The sequence below is a fragment of the Spinacia oleracea genome, chromosome 5 (genome assembly GCF_020520425.1).
Source record: "Spinacia oleracea cultivar Varoflay chromosome 5, BTI_SOV_V1, whole genome shotgun sequence".
Lineage (NCBI taxonomy): Eukaryota > Viridiplantae > Streptophyta > Magnoliopsida > Caryophyllales > Amaranthaceae > Spinacia > Spinacia oleracea.
Window position 1 is genome coordinate 25,285,213 of NC_079491.1, and position 24,813 is coordinate 25,310,025.

General features: G+C 33.8%; 1 protein-coding gene and 3 long non-coding RNA genes across 4 annotated transcripts; 2 read left to right on the forward strand and 2 right to left on the reverse strand.

Annotated features, from left to right (window-relative positions):
- Positions 1–81: 81 nt before the first annotated feature.
- LOC110790216 (lysM domain receptor-like kinase 3) lies at positions 82–3,839 on the reverse strand. The gene is made up of 12 exons (XM_021995002.2): positions 3,108–3,839; positions 2,974–3,007; positions 2,845–2,858; positions 2,559–2,708; positions 2,141–2,310; positions 1,873–1,962; positions 1,604–1,697; positions 1,374–1,525; positions 1,200–1,291; positions 928–1,066; positions 600–695; positions 82–513 (listed from the first exon to the last, which is right to left on the reverse strand). Exons 1-12 carry the CDS (start codon positions 3,796–3,798, stop codon positions 349–351), a joined length of 1,887 nt encoding a protein of 628 aa, XP_021850694.1. The 5' UTR covers positions 3,799–3,839; the 3' UTR covers positions 82–348.
- Positions 3,840–4,153: 314 nt separating this feature from the next.
- Positions 4,154–5,406, forward strand: LOC110790205 (uncharacterized). The gene is made up of 2 exons (XR_008920911.1): positions 4,154–4,617; positions 4,947–5,406. It is a non-coding gene; the product is annotated as an uncharacterized lncRNA (long non-coding RNA).
- Positions 5,407–13,701: 8,295 nt separating this feature from the next.
- LOC110790206 (uncharacterized) lies at positions 13,702–18,005 on the reverse strand. The gene is made up of 4 exons (XR_002533730.2): positions 17,669–18,005; positions 15,394–15,585; positions 14,968–15,061; positions 13,702–14,260 (listed from the first exon to the last, which is right to left on the reverse strand). It is a non-coding gene; the product is annotated as an uncharacterized lncRNA (long non-coding RNA).
- A 2,965-nt stretch (positions 18,006–20,970) lies between these two features.
- LOC130461975 (uncharacterized) lies at positions 20,971–23,086 on the forward strand. The gene is made up of 3 exons (XR_008922047.1): positions 20,971–21,585; positions 21,920–21,983; positions 22,758–23,086. It is a non-coding gene; the product is annotated as an uncharacterized lncRNA (long non-coding RNA).
- Positions 23,087–24,813: the final 1,727 nt, after the last annotated feature.

Below are 24,813 nucleotides of genomic sequence, written 5' to 3' on the forward strand. Positions count from 1 at the left end.
GGATTCGACTCTTCTTGTGTAATTTAATAAAAAAAAAAAACAATAAATAAAGTATTAGCACATTAAATGTCGGATATAGCTTTTACATGATATCCTCTAAAGGCTGTGATTTTTTGGAAAGTGGTAACCTGTTCTCCATCTCAGGGTCATAAAATATGAGAAAGAATAAAAATGATGCTACATGAAATATCTCATTACAATGTCCATGTAATGCATTTCTACCAGGCATACATAAGTTGTAACAAATTTACATGTGACGTTACTTGTACATTTACATAAAAATTCAATAGCATTCCCTTAAAACTCATATCAATCATAGGGGCCATGGCAGTTTAATTTGTTAGTTGTTTATCTTCCAGACACCTGCTTTAGAAGTCCATTACTTTTGTAAAAAGAATCAATATCCCAGGCTTCAGTTGCTGATGAAAGAGTCATCAAAGCAACTACAACTGATTTCATACAAGGGCGTAACTGAGGGTTTTCATGAGTACAAACTTTTGCAAGTTCAGCCACCTATAAGTTATAACATAAACAACAACTATGGTTTCAGAATCATAACTCTGTACTGGTTTGAAATTTGACAAGAATGGGATTCTGACCTGACGAACTGCGTCTAGCGAGTAATCATCACCAAGACTAGGATCAACCAGCTTGCATATCTCACTTGGATCAGGAAGATTCAGAACATCTTCAAACTGCAATGAAAGATAAAATCAGTTTATAAGTAATCAAAAATTGCAAGTAAAAGGTGGCCAACTGGATGTTTAAATCAGGTTTTGTTCGGGTCATATATCAGGTGATGAGTCTTTCTGGTTAGTTTGATTCTCAGATCATATTCGGGTCTGTAGTCTTTCTGCAACTGAAATACTAGCTACGTGTTAAGTAACATTGTCATTGGGTATAGATGCAAAAAACGAGCATATATACCAGAGCAACAAGACCCTTTGATTCAGCAACGGATTTGCTTTCCCTGACAACAGCTGCTTTTGCTGATATAAGTTCATAGAGAACTACTCCAAATGCAAACACGTCTATCTTGGGCGTCACTTCACCATATTGAGCGTACCTTAAGATTTAAGAATCAATATAACAAAGTCATTGTTGATACTCCAAAGAAATAAATCAACCTAAAAGAAAAACATTGTCATTTAAGCATTTCATATAGTAAAAATGTAAAATAAAGGAAAGAGAAAACTTACTCCGGTGGCATGTATCCAAATGTCCCAACAAGGCGAGTTGGCAAAGTAGAATTTCCAACTTCTGCCAGCTTTGCCAATCCAAAATCTGCAACCTACAAACATCACATCATTAACTGTTGAATAGACAACCAGTCAGAAGGCTAGCAATATATACATATAATATATAATATATACCTTGGCTCGGAAGTTGTTGCTTATCAATATGTTTGCTGGTTTAATATCACGATGAATGTACACAGGATTAGTGTGTTCATGAATATACTCAAGACCTCTTGCTGAATCAAGGGCAATTTGTACTCTGGTGGGCCATGGCAATGGATCTTTTTCTGAGAAACCAAGTGATTATCAGCACCGGCTTATTAACTAACTAATAATTCTAACTAAGTTACATACAATTCAAGCACCTGAGCTGCGCAGATGTTCACTTAAGTTCCCATTTTCAATGAACTCATATACCAGAAAGAGTGAACCTTCCACACAATATCCAAGCAAGCGGACCTGCACCAAAGAGACCTAGCTTGTTATTAAAGTTTAAGAAAGCAATTATGAAAGAGTCCAGATGTCAGAAGGAATGCAGAAACATAACATTCTCATCGTATTCACATATTATTCAAACAAGCTTACATTTGCCAGTTTCAAAAGAGTAAACATATAGTCAAAAGCAGAAGCATACCAGATGCAAATGATGAACACGAGTTAAGACCTGCAACTCAGCCAAAAACTCCCTTGAGGCTTGCATATCCATCTTCTTGATTGCTGCTTTCTGAAGTTGATATATAATTCAAATTTAGAGCTTCCCCTTATTTTCCAGACAAAAAGGTAGAGGACATGTAAATGTGCAAATAAGAAATGGCATATCATATCATTTAGCAAATGGAGAATAAGGCCATCCAAGACCTCTAGCACTATGACTTGTATTCATAGAAAGTGCAAGTACAAACCTCGCCTCTGAGCTCTGCCAAGAAGACTTCTCCAAATCCACCTGCACCTATCCTATTACTGCTCTTGAAATTATCTGTCGCTTTTGCAAGCTCTTTGTAAGAGAACTCTGTAGAATTGCCCATATATATACCTGAATCACCACCTGTATGTCCACCTTCACTGAAGGAACCTGCATGTTTAGATAGGAACCCGCATATTCAATAACAGTTGCATCTCCACCAAATTTGGTTTCTTATTTCAGCAACTTTTCTTGTGTAAAAATATGGGTTGAATACAGAAAAACAAATCACGAAACTAACTTCTTTAGATTGTAATCTGGTATCACTATAAGGAAGATTACAATTGTCAAATATCAATATTATCATACATAAGGATTACTAAGAAATTGGGAGTTTTAAGAGGGGTAAAGAGAATTACTTGAATGTGCTAACTGATATCCAGGTTTCTCGGATGGTGAAGCCTGTTTCATACTTTTATTTTTCTTGCATCTAAGATAAAACCAAACGGACAGAACAATCAATCCAACTGCTGCTAAGCATATACCAGCAATGACTCCAACAGCAAGCCCTGATACACAAGGGAATAATAAGAACAGCTTACTACCGCCACATACATACATTGTTATCTCAGAAATGCAAGAACATGATTGAAAACACAAGAAACTAAAGTCTAAAACAATGGAAAAAGGTCAGATACCAATTACCTGAAGCACTTCTTCTGTAAAGAGAACAACATAGAGAAAAAGATAAAAGAAAAAAAGATTGTCAGACTCAAATATGTGCAAAATACAAGTCAGTTAAATGGCTGGTGCAATCATAAAACGATAGATTACCTTATAACCAGTGGTGGGTAGTTTCCATTTGTGTCTGCAAGATTAAACCAGAATAATTGATCAATGATGTATAATTGATCACTAAGAACATGGAAGAAACTATGAATTTGCCATTGAAAGCAACAAAAGATTACCTTTTGCAGGAATATAAACAAGACCAGTACCAGCATTAAAATCCACTCCCGGATTAAAACCCTGCAACAAAGTCTCACTCAAATTGAACTGTTGAGAAATAGAATTCAAAGTTTCACCAAGTTGAAGCGGATAAGTAACAAACAACCCATATTCCATAGAAACTCTACTATCTCCACATGAACAATTAACAGGCACATTAACCAGTGCTCCATCAGGCACATTATATATGCTATAACCATTAAACTGCTCAATCCAATTCGACGTTGTAAGATTGGAGAAGTTGTATTTTGCAACATTTTCATATGTATCACCCCTTTGGAAAGTGTAACTAAAAATATGACCGAGAAATGTATCATTCACACACCCACATGGAATTGGTACTTGAATTCGAGTACTCGCCTCAATAAAGTCTTTGTTTTGAATTCGAGTCGGATTGTAGCTAACAATGTCATCAATGATGGCCATGGTAGAATTGTTGAAATAATTTGATATTTCTGTAAGTGAATCACCTGGTAATACATTGTATGAAACTAAGGCTAAATTACATGTATATGTATTTTGACACCTTGATTCAACTGTACAACTTAGACATAAATTCAATAGAAGATTGAAAAATGTCAACTTTAGTTTCATGAATTCAGACATTTTTTGTGGGAAGGATTTTTGGTGTTTTGTGTGGTCGTCAGACATGGGAAGATAAATTAACAACAACAGAACAAGTTCTTGGACTGTTTACATTCTGTTTTTTTAATTTTATAAAATGACAAACCAAATACTTGGACCGTTGACTTTTATGATAATAATATTAGAGTTGTGCCAGTTTGGATGTGGGGTGACATTCTGTATTGCATCATGGAAATAAGTAAGACAAAACAAAGAAAATAATTCAAGTAGAAAGAATGAAAGATAGATGGAGTACATGAGATAGATCCGCTATTGACGACTTCAATGGAACTTAAACTCCCTCTTCGAAACTTTACAATTTAATAAAGGAAGACTTTTCAATGGCTACCATAAAATGGTAGCCATTATAATAAATTAAATCTCAGCCTTTCATTATAATTGACTCATCTGAACCATTAATTATGATGACTTTTTATTAATAAAAAAAATATTTTTTTAAAACCCAAAAATAAAAATCCTTCTCCATTATCTACCCACGTTCACTTTTATTTTAGATTTTGGTGTTTTCTTATTCATGGAAAAATTTCTGATAATCGCCTACTCTGCTCATCCTTTACCACAAACATCAACGAATACTCTATAAACCAATTTCTACTTTTCTTCATCTAAGCCAAAACCATATACTTAGCAACTCAAATTATAAAGTTATTTAAAATCTGAATTTCCTTCTCTTTGGAATTGGAAGTTCAACAAGTCCTCAAATTAGGGGTAAGATGAGAGTTGAGAGTTCAGTTATTCAAATTAGAGGAGAAAGAATTAGGGTTGATTGAATTATAGTCTCTCTAGCTTCTGTGCTTAGCCTCTTTAAGTTTGTCGTCACATTGGGTAATTTCTCCTACTAATTAAACTTGTTTAATTTCGGTTCAATTTTCAGTTTATTTATTTGGTCTTGTTTCAATTGATGATTATTAAGTTTCCTGCTTTTAGTGAAAATTTATCTCGGATTTTGCCTCAGGAATCAGGATTATGAATGAGTTAGACAGTATTAGTGGGTTTTGTTTGAAAATTATAAACTTAATATGGTTACTGAATATTAGAAATCGAAATTTAATTGTCATAAGCACAAAAAGGGACCGAAGGAGGCATAAGCTAAGTCAAGATCCACCAAGCTAAAAGGAAATACACTTATATAGTTGTTATTTATTTATTTGCAGTACCAGTAATATTTCGGTACATCAGAAAAGCATGGCTTTGGAGGTATCCTGTCAATTTTGTTGTCAATTTGCTTGTATAACAGAAAGAGTCGATAACACATATTTTAATCTATTTGTCTAGCTATGTGCTTGTTTTTCAGGTTTTTTTTGGAAGGCCCTCACAAGTCACAAAGGAATGGAAGAACTGCATCTTATGACTTCATCTCTTCACTTTCTTTGCGGTTTTGAACTTTGTTGTTTATTGCAAACTCTGTGGTTTAATCCACTTAAAAACTGATTTCACCTTCACACCATGTGTGTAACATAATATCTCTAATTATGTACTTTCTTGGAAACCTATAAGGCTATAACTTCTTTACATCATGCAATTGATGCACATTTGAAACCTTCTTTGAATTTGTTGGCAATTACAGTGGGTGTAAAGCAAAAGGACATAGTAAATAAGACCAGCTTCCATTCACATTTTTCCGCTGATTTTTATACACTGGGCATAACTAGACTAAAGTAACTCCGATAACTTGCCTTGAAACTAATCAACCACAATTATCCTTTTTCTGCAGGTACAAAAGTACCAAGAAGCCTCGGACCTCCGACCCGTTAGTAAAACTGCCAAAAACTATTTGCTACTATTAATGGACTAAATCATCATAGGCAACCAATACTTTTTGGTTGTGTTGTAATGCTTGATGAATCAGATGCTTCCTACAATTGGTTGTTCCAGACATGGCTTCACGCATTTAGTTTATCTTATTTGAATCGGAGGCTTCCTGCATTTGATTGTTTCGGACATGACTCACACAATTAGTTTATCTAATCTCAACTTATTTCAACTTATTTTTCCTGAAATTCGTTAATAGGCCAACAGAATAGACGTAAAGGGTATAGAATTGGTATTCTAGTTAGGGTTTATAGGGGGACTCGTTTCACATTAAAAAATTCCAATCATGTTTAAAAGTATGAAAGTCGAGCATTTGCAACTAAATAAAAATAGAGGAAGCATATTCCAATTTAAGTATGAAAATATCCAGAGCAAAGAGATATTCATGATCTTGATATCAAAATATGTAAGTCGTACATTTGTACTTCTGTAGTCATATTTAACTGATTTTACGGATAATACGATGTATGTGGATATACATTCAATGAGAAAATTTCTGTGGAACTGAGGGAGTAATTAATTGGAACAAATTTGATTAATGTAAAATTCTTTTTATTTAAACTAGCAAGTAATAGTGTAACATATCATAAATACACTGACTTTGATCTTGAGCTGTAGTTGCTGAAAAATATCATAAATCTGCAGAAAAATCAGAAATCAGTCCCATTAACCATAATACTGGCCGACTGTAGAAGTAAAGAAGACAACACTTGAGAAATCATGTACTCTAATAAACATCGCCACCCACTTGGGGTGGATGCACAGAGGGTTCTTCAAAAAACCCACCCCCACAATCTGACATTCCTATATTCGATAAATAATTTAATTTCCTTTCAACTAAATTTTAAAAATATTGACATAAGTTTATTACGAACTTACGAAGTATCATAATTGATTGTATTAACTATAATATTGACAAAGTATTTAAAAGTGACAATAATAATCAGGATTGAGTGATTGTTTTCAAATCTGGTCAATTTAAACTCGCCCCATCACCAAGGTGGGTACATGTTATCTTTATACTCATCCACCAAAATTCTCTTTTTGTTAGTCAACATTAGTCAATCGCCTACGTTTAATTTTGTCGTCAGACCAATCTAAAATCCAAACTAGCCCCATATAAAGAGTGATTCATCATTACATATATAAATTTTACTTTGCACGAAATTTTGAAGTGATATTGAAATCATTTACATTAATATATAAAAAATATTTTGTTATTGCAAACATATTAATAATAAGGAAACTTAATCATCTAGATCATACTATTACTTTGGACATAGTTGATTACGATATATTAGTCAAAATTTTAATCAACATGCTCTTGAGACTTCAATAATATGAGCAAATAAATTATTATCCGTGCTCCGTATAAAAATATCACGATAATGGGAATGTGGTCAAAGTTATTTTTGATATTTAAGATTAATTAAGTAGAGGCTTTGTACTAAAGACATTATATGGCTAGGAGGATCATTTTGTTAGTTAATAAAGGGCCTATAAAATGTTTGAGACAACCTTGATAAACACATTAAATTATTGGTTAACTTTTGTTATGCACATCCGTATTCATTATATGACAAATTCTTACATAGTTGATAGTATTATTAAAATATAATTGATAGTTCAAGTTAAAATATTATAAGATTTTCTATATCGGTTATCAGAATTGTATGAAAAGATTTTTCGTTGGATTACTAACAATAAACGATCAAAGGAACGTTCCAAAATATCCGTACTTAGTATATGATAATTTCTAAACGAAACTTGATACTACTTACAATTAGTCATTATTTATGTTATAAGAGAGACAAATTAGAGAGAGAAATTTGTCATCTATACATCGATTTGCCTCTCTTTCAATATAGTACATAGTATATAGATTTAAATTAAGAAATTTATTGACATGAATAAATAAATAATTCTTAGTATAATCTATTATTACCAGACCTAATTAGAAGATTTTAGGTAAAATATATACAAAGTATATCAATTATTTTTATCATAGGTTAGTTACCAATATTATAAAAGAGGCACAACAGAGCGGCATTTATCAGCTTCACATCAATTTTTCTCTCTTTTAGTATGGTGCTCCGTATACAGATGTTTGTTAAAAGTCGACTAAAATATAAGTCAATTGTTTAGCCTAAAATATCCACATGAGCTTTTTAAGTAGAGAGGGCTACACACGCATCATTTTTCTTGTTTACTAGTTCTTCCATTTTTTTTAATAAACCACTTTTATATTCACGGTTGATAGTAAATATCTTCAACTATCAATATCTTAAATTATAAATTAGTAAACATTATTAAAATATATATATATATATATATATATATATATATATATATATATATGTATATATATATATATATATATATATAGGGGAGGGATCCGGTAAGAACACCTCCTTATGTAAGAACACTTCTTACGGTAAGAACACTTTTACACTCTCCATGTTCTAAATTTGTTCAACTATGATCTAAATTTGTTCAACTATGTTCAAAATTTGTTCAACCATGTTCTAAATTTATTCAACCATGTTCTAAATTTTCAAGCTCATGTTCTAAATTTATTCAACCATGTTCTAAATTTTCAAACTCATGTTCTAAATTTATTCAACCATGTTCTAAATTTATTCAACCATGTTCTAAATTTATTCAACCATGTTCTAAATTTATTCAACGATGTTCTAAATTTGTTCAACCATGTTCTAAATTTGTCCAAGTATGTTTTAATTTTATTCAACCATGTTCTAAATTTTTAAGCTCATGTTCTAAATTAATTCAAGCATGTTCTAAAATTATTCAACCATGTTCTATATTTTCAAGCTCATGTTCTAAATTTATTCAAGCATATCTAAATTTATTCAACGATGTTCTAAATTTATTCAACCATGTTCTAAATTTATTCAACAATGTTCTAAATTTAGAACATGAGAACTTAGTCAACATATATACATACATACATGTTCTAAAATTTCAAGCTCATGTTCTAAATTAATTCAAGCATGTTCTAAAATTATTAAACATGTAATAAATTTATTCAATTTCGAAATCAATTTCTCAATTTATTAAAGCATGTTCTAAATTTATTCGACGATGTTCTAAATTTATTCGACGATGTTCTAAATTTGTTCACCCGTGTTCTAAATTTATGCAGGGATGTTCTAAATTTATTCAACCATGTTCTAAATTTTGAACAAGCCAACACATATACATATATTAATGTTCTAAATTTTCAAGCTCGTATTCTAAATTTATTCAAGCATGTTCTAAATTTATTCAACGATGTTCTAAATTTGTTCAATCATTTTCTAAATTTATTCAACCATGTTCTCAATTTTCAAGCTCATGTTTTAAATTTATTCAACCCATGTTCTAATTTTATACAAGCATGTTCCAAATTTGTACGTTCAACAATGTTCTAAATTTAGAACATGGAACCTAGTCAACACATAAACATATATACATGTTCTAAAATTTTAAGCTAATGTTCTAAATTAATTCAAGCATGTTCTAAAATTATTAAACATGTTTCAAAATTCATTCAACCATGTTCTAAATTTATTCAAGCATTTCTAAATTTATTCAAGCATGTTCTAAATTAATTCAAGCATGGTCTAAAAATTAAACATGATATAAATTTATTCAACCATGTTCTAACTTTATTCGACCGTGTTTCAAAATTTATTCAAGCATGTTCTAACTTTATTCAACCGTGTTCAAAATTTATTCAAGCATTTCTAAATCCATTCAAGCATGTTATAAATTTATACAAGCATGTTCTAAACATATTTAACAGTGTTAAAATTTATTCAAACATGTTCTAAATTTATACAAGCATGTTCTAACTTTATTCAAGCATGTTCTAACTTTATTCAAGCATGTTCTAACTTTAATCAAATATGTTCTAAATTTATTCAAGCCGTGTACTAACTTTATTCAACCGTGCTCAAATTTTATTCACAAATGTTCTAACTTCATCCAACAATGTCCTAAATTCTGATATACACTCAAATGAGATCTGATTCGCGGCCACCAAAATTGAAATTAATTTTTATTTTTGAATTGAGAAATTAATTGATTAAAGAAACGAGGAATCGATTGATTTTTATAATCAAAGAAATTGATTAATTTTAGAATCTCATGAAATCGAAATTGATTGATTTTAGAATCGAAGAAATCGATTGATTACAAAGAATCTTACCGAAATTGAAATCTGATTCAAGAACCACAACAACCGCGAACGGAATTTATAATCGAAATTGCTGAAACCAAAACCACCGCGACCGGCGACTGAATTGCAATGAGCAGCGGCGGCGCCGAGACGCGAGCAGCGGCGGCGGCGAGCGAGGCCGAATGTTGGTGGTGTTCGAAAATGAGAGAGAGAGGAATTGAAGAGAGAGAATGAGCGCCGGAGAGAAAGATCTTACCGAACAGCCGATCGATTTTATTTTTGAATCGATTGAAATCGATTGAGAACACCAGCGATTGAATTAACCGAGCAGCGGCGGCGATTGAATGGCTGCGAGCAGCGGCGGCGGCGAGCAGCTAGGGCGGCGAGAAGCAAGCAGCAACGGCGGCGGCGACGATAGGCCACCAGAAATCACTAGAACTTATTCGCATATCGCATAATCTTACCGAATAACAAATCGATCGCAAATTGAGATTTTGAATAACAAATCGCAGCTGCTTTGAATAACCATTTCTGTTTGGTGCGATTTTGTTCGAATAACAAATAGATCGCAAATTAAGAATTGGCGATTGAGTTTTGAGAATTAACCGATCGATGAATTGGAGGAGGAAGGTGTTCGCGGCGTCGCTGGCTTTCTGCGAAGGAATCACCACCGCGAGAAGCAACCGGCGAGAAGTGACCTGACCGGCGACCGGCGAGCGTTGGTGGTGGCTACGACCGGAGAAAGAATTGGAGAGAGAGGGACGAATTGAAGAGAGAGAAAGAGATTATGAAATTAAAAAAATGGCGTGAAAAAAAATGGGGTATTTGTTAATAATAATTATGAAAATGCCATTATCAGAAAGTGTTCTTACCGTAAGGAAGTGTTCTCACCATAAGAAGTGTTCTTACGGGAGCCTTTCTCTATATCTATATATATATATATATATATATATATATATATATATATATATATATATATATATATATATACATGTAAGTAAGATCAGGTTCTGGTGAGAACCTCCCTTAAGATGAGAACCACCTTATAATGAGAACCTCAGCAAACCGTTAGATTTGGGTGAAACGAGCGGCTGAGATCGTAAGTCGCGAATTAAATCATGCGCGATTCTTTTCAAACTCCCGACTGAGCGAACATTTTATCTCTCTACAACCCTCGCCCATCACTCACTCACTCACGTTTATTTCTCTCTCCTCACTCAAATTCAAACGCAATTGTCTCTCTCCTCAAACGATTTGCTTGAACTACTTCAAAAATCGCCAATTATATCTTAATTTCGCGATGATTACAAAGATTTTGAGGTACCTTTACTTAATTCTTTCGATTTTGTTCCTTTTTAATGTCGAAATTGCTTGATTTTTGCTCGAAATTCTGCGATTTTTGCTCGAGTTTCTGCTGTTTTGCTCGAATTTCTACGGTTTTTGCTCAAGTCTCTGCAATTTACACCGCAACATGTTAATCCTACTATTTTGATGAATTTGCAGCTTGAACATTGCATTTTCTGGTGTCGGAGCTTCGATTTTTCCGGCGACTGAACTTTTAAGGTAATTTAACCTAACTTTTGATTAATTTTGAAGATATTTGGTTTACTTCTCAGTATATTAAGTGTAGTTTTGAAGCAATGTTTTGTTTACTTTTTGAATTTGACTGTGAGTTGGTAGTCAGTTTTGGTTCTGGAATTAGCTGATTAAAAACTGTTTTAGAGAAAATTTGTGTAAAATTGGAATTAGGTGCTTTAGAAGCTGTTGTAGAGAAAATTTATTGGTGTTGTTCAGTTGGTGGGAGTTGTTCCATTATAATTTTGTTGCACGTAGTGATTATCTAACTCAAAAGTAAAGCAAAAACTGAAAAAAGTAAATATAAATGATCTAAAAGTAAACAAAATATTGCTTCAAATTTATTTTGCGGCACTCAGTTCTTTACTCGAATTTAAATATTCATGCTCAAAATCAGGTATCATTTGAATCTGCAAATTGATCTCAACGCGGTTGTTATTCCCTCAAGTACCAGAACTCGTTAATGTTCAACTTGAATTTAAAATGTTGCGAAGTTACAGTAGATAATGGTAAGAGTTTTGAAACCAGTCACAATCGGTTTTTTAATTTCTTCAGCTTCATTGCAAAACGAATTTGTGAATTCATATTTTAGGCACAACTCAAGTGTGATGTATGTGGTTTGGTGTGTAGCCAATTCGTTTTTTCAATTGGGTTAAAGCAGCAGCTTCTTCCTGTTCTAAATTCTAATACAATAATCTGATTGCATTTTTGGTCAATTTTTATTCTTGATAGAAGTGAACAAATAGCTATTAAAATGTGTTGAAGTAAATGAAAATTGTGCTAAAGTAGAATAAATATCGCTAAAAGTAAACGAAATTGTTCTTGTGTTGTTGTTTTGGTCTTTGATTCCATGCTTTAAGTTGTTTTGCTAGGTTTAAGCCAAAATTATGTTTGTTGGTCAGTTTTGGTCGTTCTATTCTGTTGCAATTGTGTTTTTCTTAATTTTTGGTCTTATTGAACTTTATTTTAAAAAGTAAATTAGTTAGATTTGTAAGTAAATAAAAAATCAGTAAAAGTAGATTAATTAAACTTAAAAGTAAATAATGGTTGGATGTTTTGTCGAAGAATCGCCTGTTGTTGATAGCTACTGATAATGGTGCCACTAGGTCTGCTATTATTTGATCAGGTTTTGGTTGGTGGTTATTGTGAGTCAGGTGAAGCAAGTTGACCAGGCTTGACTTTGTGATGTTGGTTTCACTAACTGTTGGTTTTACCTTAGTTGACTGGGGGGGTGCGCAGTGTGATATTGGTCTGCAATGGCTATAGAGCTGTCGTGGCTTGCTGTTTTGTTTTGCAGTATTGATGTCAGGGTAAATTTATGTGTTGTTCTGCGTTGTTGTTCTGTTTTGTTGTGTTGCTGCAGTTCTGCTTCTGTTAGACATTTATTTCTGTTGGAATGGAAGCATGTAAAGAGAACTAAGGACATAAGAGGGGAAACTGGGAGATGAATGCAACTGAATAATAAGGTTTGTCATCGATTTTTCTTTTCCAAAACTACCTGTTGTGTTGCTTAGATGATGTTGTTCGATCAAGACTGATGAAAGCGGGGTGGATTTAATATCGGATTCTCTGCAACAGTTGTTTTCATTTTTTCAATTCTGTTTTCAGATTTGAGATTTTTAATTCAAAACTTTCTGGTTGATTTGTGTCAAGGATTGTTTCTTTTGGTACTTGTTACACTCCCTGCATCCGAATTCCCAAATGAAGTCCAATTTTTATTTCTTGTATACCATTATGACTATACAGAAATGTCATCGTTTTATAACAATTCTAAGTTGTGTTTATATATATTTACGGTTACTGAATATTTGTGTTTAATGTGGTTTAGATGGTTGATTGATCTATGTTGCCATCTGATCTTTTTGCGGCTGACTAATAAAGTAAACTATATCTCTATAAATGTAAATAAAACCTGTTTAAAAGTTGATAAGTGGAAGGAGAATGATGTAATCTGGTTTTCGGGTCTCAAAAGCAATGTGTAATGTCAATAGCATAGGAGTTGTGGTTTTTCTTTTTTGTTTTGAGTTTGCAATACAGATTTTGTGATCTTGGTATGTTCCTACTTAGCAGCAGACCAGCAACAGATGTGGCTGCAATTTGTTAAGTGTATGTAGGTGGCTTAGCCAAAATTATAGGAGTGGTTCAAAGTTGTTGGCAGCGTCTAGTTCATGCAGCCATGGTGGTGTCAAACCTGATCATGTCTACGGTAAATCTAGGTGTTTGTCTGGTTTATGAAATTAATTGGATAGTAAACATTACTACATTAGTTGTCCGTCAAAAAAGAAAATAACATTAGTTATAAACCACGTAATCAAATTATATGGCCTCTTTTACCTTTCACCTTGCTTTAATAATGTAGATATTATAGTATACATGTATTGAAAATTGTGATTTTAGTAATAACCCGACATTGTTTGTAATTTGTATCCGAATTGATCTGACTAAACATGAACCCGACCCGATTACAATCCGGCTAAACCCGTTAACAAACTGAACCGAATTGACCCGACTCAACTACAATCCGACCTGATCTGACCCGTGAACCCGACCCGATATGAACCCGACTTAACCCGTTTATGACCTGACCCGATACGAACCCGATCCGACATGAACCCGACCCGATCTGAACCCGCACCACATAACCCGAACCTGAACCGAACCGTTAATTTTCAACCCGAACCGAACCGTTAAATTTTCAACCCAAACCGAACCAATAGCAAAATGAACCGGTTTTAACCCGAATCGAAACCGAACCGAAGACCCAATTTGACACCCCTATCTTATTTATATACAACTACTCCAAAAAAGTGGAGTTGACATGTAAACAAAAATACAGTTTTTTAACTACAAGCTTCATGGATCATAGAGCATTCATGGACTTCAGTTGGTGGAGGGGAGTTCCTGCATAAACAAATAGCAAAATAAAACTGAGCATAAAATAGTTATATAGTACCAAATCTAGGAGAGGCACAAAATATAATATGATGAAGCTCATAAAGTAACAATTGCAATATATACTATTATAACTACCTACGAAATATAAACCTTAAATAAGCACCAGCATAAAATTTTGGAATACAACTGTAAATCGCCAAGGCTTGAGAAAAGAGCTCTCTGATTATAGTTTCAACGTTCAAGACTATGCTCCAAGCTTATTAACATATCCTTCCCAATAAATCTTTTATCTAATGTTAGCTCCAAAAACGAAAAAGATCATGTCATAACACAAGCATTAGTACTCATTAGATAATCTCTAGAGAATTTACTTTTGACTATTAAACAAACATTCATGTTCATTTGTAGCCTCAAACTCTCAAAGAAAAAGCAGTTGGGGTTATGTTCAATTTTCAGTTGACATACAAAAGAAGTTAAGAAATATATGCAATATAACAAAGTAATAGAACTTGAACCATGGCTAACTCCCATATATCTACCCCTGTAGACACTTGCCTCATCTAGTTTAAGGGAGATTAGTGTTGTTCATTATAAAATCAATGTAACACTAACTTTTAACAATGCAAACTCTAACTTTGATGCAAACTCTAACTTTCAACAATGACAATTACGTTACAGAGAGAGGGAAGGGGTAGGGTGGGAGATAATAGTACCTTTCAAGAATTAGTGTACTTTCACTCTATACTGCATGCTGGCAAGTAGAGAAGAAGATGGAGAATTGGGCTTTTGTACTTTAGTCTTTCAAACCTGTCATCAAGTTACAGAAAAAAAAAAAGGTAACTAAAGCAACCAGCGTTGTACTGCTAACACAAGAAAGTTGTTGCATTACCCAAAAAGCCTATCCTCTGAGATTGATTGATGCGGTAAAATAATGGTAATATAGAAATTAAACCATCATTTTGGAGATAAATTATCATCACAATAGTGTTGTTTAATTAATCAATGGCATTCAAAGGTTTAAAGGTATCTTCAGAGTATATATTTTCAACTCTTAATAAGCTAATGCTTGGAAGAACTTACACTCAATGTAACAAAAAGAGAAGAGGGGATTCAAAGGTGGAAAGTTTATAACATCATACCTTTGTTATGATGATAGTAAGCCGCAAAACACAATCTGGCAAACGAACCTCTGAACAGTCCTTTACATAATTCAGAACACTTAAATAAACCTCCTTTCCCAGATACCAAGAGTGCAAGTTTTCAGCTCATATATTCAAAATGCCGGAAATGTCAAGTGAAACCATAATGGCAGTCCATGCTCCGGGATAGACCTGAATGTGAGATATAAGACAAAGAGCCAGCAACAAGGTATAAAATTAGTGATACGTAAGTAAGCTTACATGAAGTATAAATTTGAATATTCGTTGTAATTGCAAAATACTTCTTGAGCAAATGCATTATGTGCCATTTGTACTACTCATCTGATTCATCAATCCAGGGACCGAAAACTAGTGATTAAAATGAAATACGTCAAAAAAAGCTTAAACACAAAGCAAAGAAAAACATTTAAAAAACCATGAAAGAACACAAAAAGCTTATGCTGCAGCACTCAACAACCTTTGGCCTGCACCAAAGTCAATGAGTCAAACTTTGGCTAGGACAATAACTCAACAAATTCGCCTATTGCATCTCCCAACCATCCCGGCCAGAACCTGACCATAGCAAGCAGCCAAGCACAACCAACCTTAACAAGAGCCCAATTAATAACCTGTTGCTGATCTAAACCAGACCAAGAATCAACTTGCAGAATACTATCACAATTGAAATTGCGGATTTACATGTTGTTATTCAATGAATAAAACCAACCACAGTCCTTAGAGTACCACTATACACTAATCAAAGATTCACAGTCTCAACTCTAAAACAGACAACAACCTTAACCTTCTTGATTACACATTCAATTAAAGAGAAGTAAAAACTCACTATTTTGTACTACGTAGTAATTGCGCCTACATGGATGAAGCAAAGACAAACAGACAATTATTAATGATCAACTCCTGCTTTAACCTTTACTTTCTTTAAACTACACTAGGGACCTGGAGAGTTGGAGGAGTTCTGACAGTTTCACGAGCATTTGTGGACAAATTACTCAAACAGTTTGTGACAGCTGAACCTGAAATTTAGGTAATCAATTTTACTTGAGAGTTAAGAAATTCTCTCAGTTTCACCCTTCTCATTTATCCTGCAACTAACCTTGGCATGAAGTTGAGACATTCTATCTAGGATCCCCACCTGCGACTGCGTTACACATGACCTACTTCGCTAGATGGCTTACAAAGAAATAGGGGAAATAGTGAAATTTCTACTGTCATGATTCCTGTATATGATCTTGGCTCGTGTTTTCTTTCATACGATGGTTGATAGTTGGCCTTGTATGAATGGTCTTAATTGAAGTCATTTTTTTTATTTTGGTTGGTTAGGTTTTCCATTATTTGACAAAGATATTGTCATGATGTTTTACCTTGTCTGTGTAGTTCACTCTTGTTTCTTGTTATTTAAAATGTTCAGGAACAAGAGATCAATGGCACAGAGAAGATGCGAAGATGACAGGGGCCAACAGAACAGCAGAAGGAGGGCAACATATGTCTCAACTTTGCTCCATGACAGGGGCTATATGTTGCCCAAAACACTAATACAAAACACAAAACCCACAAAAAGAACAAATCTAACATCATCAATGGAAATGTTCTCCAACAATTACAACAACATGAGCCCGAACTCAAAATGTTCAGGAACAAGAGATCAATGGCACAGAGAAGATGCGAAGATGACAGGGGCCAACAGAACAGCAGAAGGAGGGCAACATATGTCTCAACTTTGCTCCATGACAGGGGCTATATGTTGCCCAAAACACTAATACAAAACACAAAACCCACAAAAAGAACAAATCTAACATCATCAATGGAAATGTTCTCCAACAATTACAACAACATGAGCCCGAACTCAAAGGCAACATATAGCACCTCAACATATGTCTCAATCTCTAAGTGAATAAGAACTTACCCATATCAAATTATACCATGATTGCATTTTAATGTACTTAAAGAAAAGAAAAAAACTTTTTGGATAAAATCAAAGGCCATTAACCCAGCTTTTGTGAACTGAAACATAGTACGGAGAAATATGGTATAATTAGCAAGAGTATTCTACGCATTAATTTCTAAGCTAGTAAAGAACCAGCAAAGAACCAACATCATTTTCAAATTACTAATTTTCTCAACAGGCAGTGAATAGGAATCATTCAAATTCAAAAGAAACTCATCATCCTCACAAGTCACATTCACATTAAAATGTGGGAGATCAACAATTCAGTATTGTAATAAAGAATGCAACTTGAGCAAGATGAACACCAACCTTAAAATCATCGTTAACTGAATCATATCCCATGACAACACATGTATGTATGTAACCAGGAGTCGAGGACGAGGATTTCCCTTGTCGGTTGTCTGAAATTCCTTGATCTTTGTTGTCGTTGGATTAATCGGAAACATCAAATGCAGTCATTTTGTCGAACATGTGGTGGGGTTGTTCAACTGAGTGGAATTCGATCGATTTTGAATTGAACAGAAAATTTACCAAACCCCCCGATTATGAAGACCAACAACAACTTCAATTTGGACTTAAAGTTTCAGAAAATTTGTTCATTTTTTTTTGTCACATAGATAAACTGCTTCCTCCGAATGTGGATGAGAAAGTGGGGGTATTTTTAATGCTTTTATTTTTATTGAAAAACTAATTTTAATTAAAAAATAAAAATTAAAAAGTCAGCATAATCAACGGTTCTCATGAGTCAACGAAAATAAAAGGCTGAGATTCATTTTATTATGGTGGCTACCATTTTATGGTAGCTATTGCAAAATTTTCCTTTAATAAAACACAAAAATTGATTGTTGACTTTTGTGTTAATAATGGAGTAGTAATAGAGTTGTGCATGGGGGTATTAACAAGGCAGCCTGATCGCTAACTACTCAATTCTCGGCTCGAAAAAGTCCGGTGAAAGCTCGGCTCGACTCGAGCTCAAGTTAGGATATACTCCCTCCATTCTTTTTTTATCTACCTGTTTCTATAAATGTCGTTTCTATTTGATCTTCTTGTTTCTATTTTTGGACATGACTTTTTACCATAAATTTTCCCACCATCCCTTATTTAATTCATTCATATTTCCCCATTCACCCACTCAACCCCACTTTTATGATTTTTTATTACTTTAATAAAAATATCTCTCCTTCATTTCTTTAGTGGAGCGCTATACCCCGCCCTATTAATACTCACCCACCCTATTAAATGTCACCATTAACCCCTCCTTATATTTACCCCTTCATGTTTTACCTTTTACCTTACTTTTACTCACCATCTTACCTTCAACCTTACCACCCACCTTCAACCTTCCAACATTCCGCCAACCACCACTCCGACAGACCTCTGACAGACCCCCGGCCATACCTCCGGCGACCCAAAAAATATATTTTTTTGTCCGGTAAAACTTACAGAGGCTTCTTCAGTTTGAGCTTCACCATGGTAGAGACTTCTGCAGTTTAAGTTCGTACCATGGTAGGAGCTCAAACTGCAGAAGTCTCTACCATGGTAGAAGCTCAAAATGAAGAAGTCTCCCTTGGTAGAGACTTCTTCGTTTTAAGCTTCCACCATAGTAGAAGCTTAAACAATAGAAGTCTCCACCATGATCCGAACTTAAAACGAAAAAGTCTAATTAATTTATTTCCGGAATAACTATTTCAATTCAACACTTAATTACCAAAACTATTCGTATTTAATATCACTAATTAAATAAAAAAAATAGAATTACATTTTTTTTTAGCATGGAGACTTCTATGTTTTAAGCTTCCACCATGGTGTAGACTTCTTCGTTTAAAGCTTCCACCATGGTAGAAGCTCAAACAACATAAGTATTCACCATGGTGCGAGCTCAAAAAAAAAAGTCTAACTAATATTTTTCGGAATAATTATTTCAAATTCAACAATAATTAAAATTGAATTAATATGCAGGCTTCTTCATTTTAAGCTTCCACCATGGTAGAGACTTCTGCAGTTTGAGCTCCTACCATGGTAGGAGCTCAAACTGGTAGGAGCTCAAACTGCAGAAGTCTCTACCATGGTGGAAGCTTAAAATGAAGAAGCCTCTGTAAGTTTTAACGGACAAAAACAAAATTATCTTTTGGAATGACGTGGATATTCCCCGGGATGACTCGTACATGTAAGAATTTTGACGCATTTTTTTGCCGGAAATTTGCGTCGTCGGAAAAAGTGTTTGCCGGAGTGGTGGAAGCCGCCGGATTTCTGTCGCCAGAATTTTGGCTGGAGGTCCGGCCATAGTGGTGGCTGCCAGAATGTTGGAAGGTTGAAGGTGGGTTGTAAGATTGAAGGTGAGTTGTAAGGTTGAAGGTAAGATGGTGAGTAAAAGTAAGGTAAAAGGTAAAAATAAAAGGGGTAAATATTAAAGGGGTAGTTAAGACATTTAATAGGGCGGGTGAGTAATAGTGGGGCGGGGTTTAGTAAGCCTCCTTTATGAATTGAGATCATGATACATGTAGACATAAATGATTCAACGGGAGACAAGAATTTCCAGGAAATTTGGAACATTTTGTTTCTCAGTGGAAGAGTTGTTTTCAAGTAGTGTTTGGTCAAATTATATACTCCATAATAACCAATACTCCCTGTGTCCCTTTTAGTTTGATCCATTTTCCGTTTTAGTCTGTACTTAAAAGATTGATCCATTATAAAAAAAAAAAAAAAAAAAATCATGGGATCACAACTTTACTTTCATATAAATTACATTTGGCCCACCACTTTTTTATCTTGTTAATTTCTACACAATCAATTCTTAATAAGCACTATTAGTGCATGGAGCAAACAATTAAGGATCGGGCGAGGGAGTATTTGATTGATTGGTTTGAGATTATTTTTTGGTTGAATATGCGACTAGGCTAGATTAATAGGTTTTCCACATTTAAGGACATTCTAGTCATTTCGAATAAGTAACTCGATGGGTCATACATAATGGGTCCGGACAACTTTACAAACTTTTATATAAGGCAGTCTGTAATACCCCGAATTTTTAAAACTCGGTTAATTAGGCTTAATTATTTTTATTTAGCTTAAAATCGTTTTAAATCCTAATTTCGAACTTTATTTTTAATTACGAAGTTTTATTTCCCGCGAAATGTCAATATCATTACACGATTTTAATTTCAAATTTACGAACTCAACGACTCTTTTTAAATCTTAATTATTTCGGATTTTTAATAATTTCGAAACGTTTTTATTTTATTCGAAAACTAAATTTTATTTTTCGTAACAAAAGATTATTTGGAAACTTGATTTTAATTAAACATTACTATTCTAATTAATCTCCTAAAATAGCACCAAATTTTCAGAAATCTTGCCTAACTAAGTGAAATGACCAAAATGCCCCTAAGGAACAAATTGGCATCTTTCCTTCTCTTTCCTTGCTATTCACGTTCAAACAACAGCATACAAACAAGAACAAGAATGAAGGAATTCCTTCATTCCTCTTCACCCACAATTCAGTCCAAATGCATGCCTTGCTTCCAAAGAATTTCAGCTTATTGATCACTCAACTTCACACTTTAAACAAGCCACAAATTGTCACCATTTTTCCAAATCAGTTAACCAAAAACTGAAAATCATTCTCCCTTGCTCCATCTGATTCGAGCCACCACAACAAACACCATCAACAACCGCAACTGCCACCACCTCAACCACCAACTACCACCACTATCACCTTCGTCCCACACCACTCAACCACCTCTGTCTCCGCCCAGAACTCATCGGAAAACACCCCTCAAACCTCCCCTGCCCCTCGTCTCTTTCTCCCCTGCCGCACCACCGTACCGCAGCCACCGTCCACCATCACCACCCTGCACCCTGATCTCCGTCGCCCAAAAACCCCCGGTGCTCCGCTCTTACCGCCGCCCAGAACAGCCCAAAAAATACCCCCCCTCCCCTGTCTTTCCCCTGTTTCGCGCGACCACCCTTTCCCCCTTCCCTGTTGTTCCGCCGCCGTGAACCAACAACCACCATCACCGGCGCACCTTCGCGTCTCCGTGCCGCCCAGGATTCAGCCACCGCCGTCCCTTCTTCCTCCTTCCCCTCTCCTCTCTCCTTCCTTTGCGTTGCTTCCCCTGTTCCTTCGAGCCTCAGTTTCGAAAAGAAACGAGTTCCAGTGATTGGAACTTTGTTTCTTTTATTCCTCAAATTGAGCCCAACCCTTTGTTTTGGCCCAATATCCCAAAGTAAGCTCTATTCTTTTATTTAAACACCCATGTTAATATTTCATGAAAATCAATTATTATTTATTTTAATTGTATAAATTTTAAATGATAATATCAGTTTTATTTAAATAATATTTTTCGTTAATTTATGAAATTAAATAATATTTATGTAAATCGATTTATGAAATTTTGATTGAAATCTTGTTGAATAATATTTTCAATAATTTATAAAAATATATTTTTATGAAATTCATTACTTCAAAATTCACTATCTATGAATTCATTATTTATAAAATATTGGTTTTAAAGTGTTTATCGTTTTAATAACTAATTCTATAATTGGATACTTTGAAAGAAATCGAACTCGGAGCTCAGGACGAACGAACCAAGGAAAAAGGCCTAGCAATCATGGAATTGAGGTAACGGTTATTGCTAGTACCCGCATTCCCTTCGAAATGTATTTATGAATGATGTTATGAATAATTGATGTTTTATAATGATGTTTTATGAATTGCGGGATTACAAGTATGATTTGATTGAATTGTTTTACGATAATGCAGCTTTATGCAAAGTATTGATTTAATGAATTATTATTCCTGAAAGAAATGATTTTATTAAATAACGAGATTTAATGGTTTATTGAACCACCCTGAATGATTGAGATTTTCCTGATTAATGTTCGATTAAAAGAAATGTAAACATGATAAATGAAAGTCTAAGAACTGGTCAAGTTCCCCTGATATGGAGCCCAGGCTCCCCCTGATAAGAAGCACTGGCTTCCCCTGATATGGAACCAAGGCTCCCCCTGATAAGAAGCACTGGCTTCCCCTGATATGGAACCAAGGTTTCCCCTGAAATGAAGCACTGGCTTCCCCTATTATGGAGCATTGACTCCCCCTGTTATGAAGCACTGCTTCCCCTGTTCGTAGGAGACGTCCTACCATGTTTTCCTGTAAAGTCATGACGACCAGAATAATACTGTTAAAAAGGAAAAAGATTAATGAAATGACGTTCCTGAAATTAATGTTCCTGAATGATGTTTTTGAAATGATGCTTCTGAAATATTGATTTATTAAATGTTTTACTATATTCTATTCTCCCTGTTTATTAAATAAAATGAATTGAAATGATGTTACGATGCTAGGGTAACTTGTTACTGAGTCTTCGGCTCACCGTTTTGTTTTCCGTTTTAGGTACTGCTGGGGACCACGGAAATGAGTAGTGGCGAGGATTTCACCATTACCATGTTCACCTAAGTCAATGTTAAGTTGTAACAAGTTTAAGTAAAGATTCTGGATTATGTTACGTACTTTTATTAAGGATTTAAAAAGGATCATTATGTTAATCTTGGAGTTTAATAGCTTATGATTGATGGTTGCCTTGTAATTCCCAAGAGGGAGTTACGGCAGTAATGTCCCGACCGAATTAGGTTAATTCCGCTGCTAATTATGCTTTAATAAGTGATTTAGAGGTCGGGGTGTTACACAGTCTTATACAAAAGATCGTCTGGGTATATATAAGTTACTCCCTTCGTTTCTTTTTGTTTGTTACGTTTGGATTTTTGCACGTTTATTAACGTATAATAAAGATTCTTTTTCTTTTTTATTAAAAAAATAAACTCAAGTAAAACATCAATCCACTAATCATTATAACAACCAACAAAATTGTTTTATTTATCAAAATGAACCAATGGAAAAACACAAAGATTGCTAACTTAACATATTTGGGAAATTGCAAAGATATTTAATAAGTTGAAAAAATTGGACCAATTAAATTAAAAGATGGCACACAAAATGATAGTATAATAAGTTTATAAAAGGAAAGATTCTCCCACTTAACAAACATTATGAAACACCATAAAAGAAATACGTAACAAACAAAAAGAAACGGAGGGAGTAAGTAATAGAATTAATTAGTTAGGCATTGAAACCAATTAGTTAAGTTCTTAAACCATTTAGTTAAGCATTTAAACCAATTAATTAAACAATAAGACCAATTAATTAAGTAATGAAAGTAATTTTTTTTATAATCTTACACAAAAGTTGCAGAACAACTTTGATTAAAGATAAACAGGACAATGACAACCCAAACTCAAAGTTGGATAAATGCTAAATGGGATATGAATCCGAGTTGGAAGTTGCATGTTAACCACCAGGTACTCTTTGGTATAACGGTCACATATTGTTTGGGCCAAATTGATGTCTCCCTTTCACGATTTAATTAAAGAAACAAATTAAAGGCTAATCCTATCATAATCATCTTTAATCGTAATACTTATTTTGGTCCAAACGTGAAATGACTCAGGAGTAAAATAAAGTTGCTACTTGACACAACTTGATTCAAATAATATCACAAAGTCGGCCGTTCGAAAATGACATAAATATTAGATTTTATGTTATTCTATGTATTCAGTACCAGATTTTAGCCCATGAGATACACGGAAATTAAATTGTTAAATTAAAATAAAATTTCTATATATACTAACTGCTACTCCCTCCGTCCCTTAATACTCGCATCGTTTTAACTGGACACGCTTGCCAATGCACAACTTTGACCACTGATATCTTTAACTACATATTATAAAAACTTATAAAATGTTAATATTTTGAAAATATATATTAAGATGAAGCCAACAATATATTATATACTAACATTTGTTTTCATATACTAGAAATAAAATAGGGTCAAAGTGAATTATGTAAATAGTGCAAAAAGTCAAAACGATGCGAGTATTAAGGGACAGAGGGAGTATGTTTTATATATTAGATTAGATTAGTTTTTTATTTTGGATTAAATTTCATTTTAGATTTATTTTTTAATTATTTAGATTTATTTTTTTAATTATTAGAGTGTTTGATTTCGGATGAAGTTGTATATGCGTAATATTAGTAATTAATTAATAAAATTATATACGTGACACCTAATTATTATCTACCCGTGGCACTCGAATTTTTTATTCAAATATAATTTTGAAATCTTATTTTTCATTGGTCAAAACTCATTAGCTTTTCTACGTGGTGCTCCATGGATTAGTGTTTGATTTTGGATTGAATTTGTTTTAGGTTAGTGTTTAATTTTGGATGAACTTTATTGTATAGATTAGTGTTTTATTTTGGATGAATTTTATTTTAGATTTTTTTTATTATTAGAGTGTTTGATTTTGTATGGAGTTGTATATATTAATAATAATTAATTAAAATATCATGGCACTCGATTTTTTTAATTCAAAATAAATTAGAAATCTTATTT

Bases quoted from the DNA above. Each gene is read 5' to 3' on its own strand.
- LOC110790216 (XM_021995002.2), bottom strand. From the start codon at position 3,798: ATGTCTGACGACCACACAAAACACCAAAAATCCTTCCCACAAAAAATG. The intron at 1,963-2,140 runs GTTTGTACTTGC...TATCAACTTCAG, and splicing joins TGGCAGAGCTCAGAGGCGAG to AAAGCAGCAATCAAGAAGAT. The intron at 514-599 runs GTCAGAATCCCA...TATAACTTATAG, and splicing joins CGCTAGACGCAGTTCGTCAG to GTGGCTGAACTTGCAAAAGT.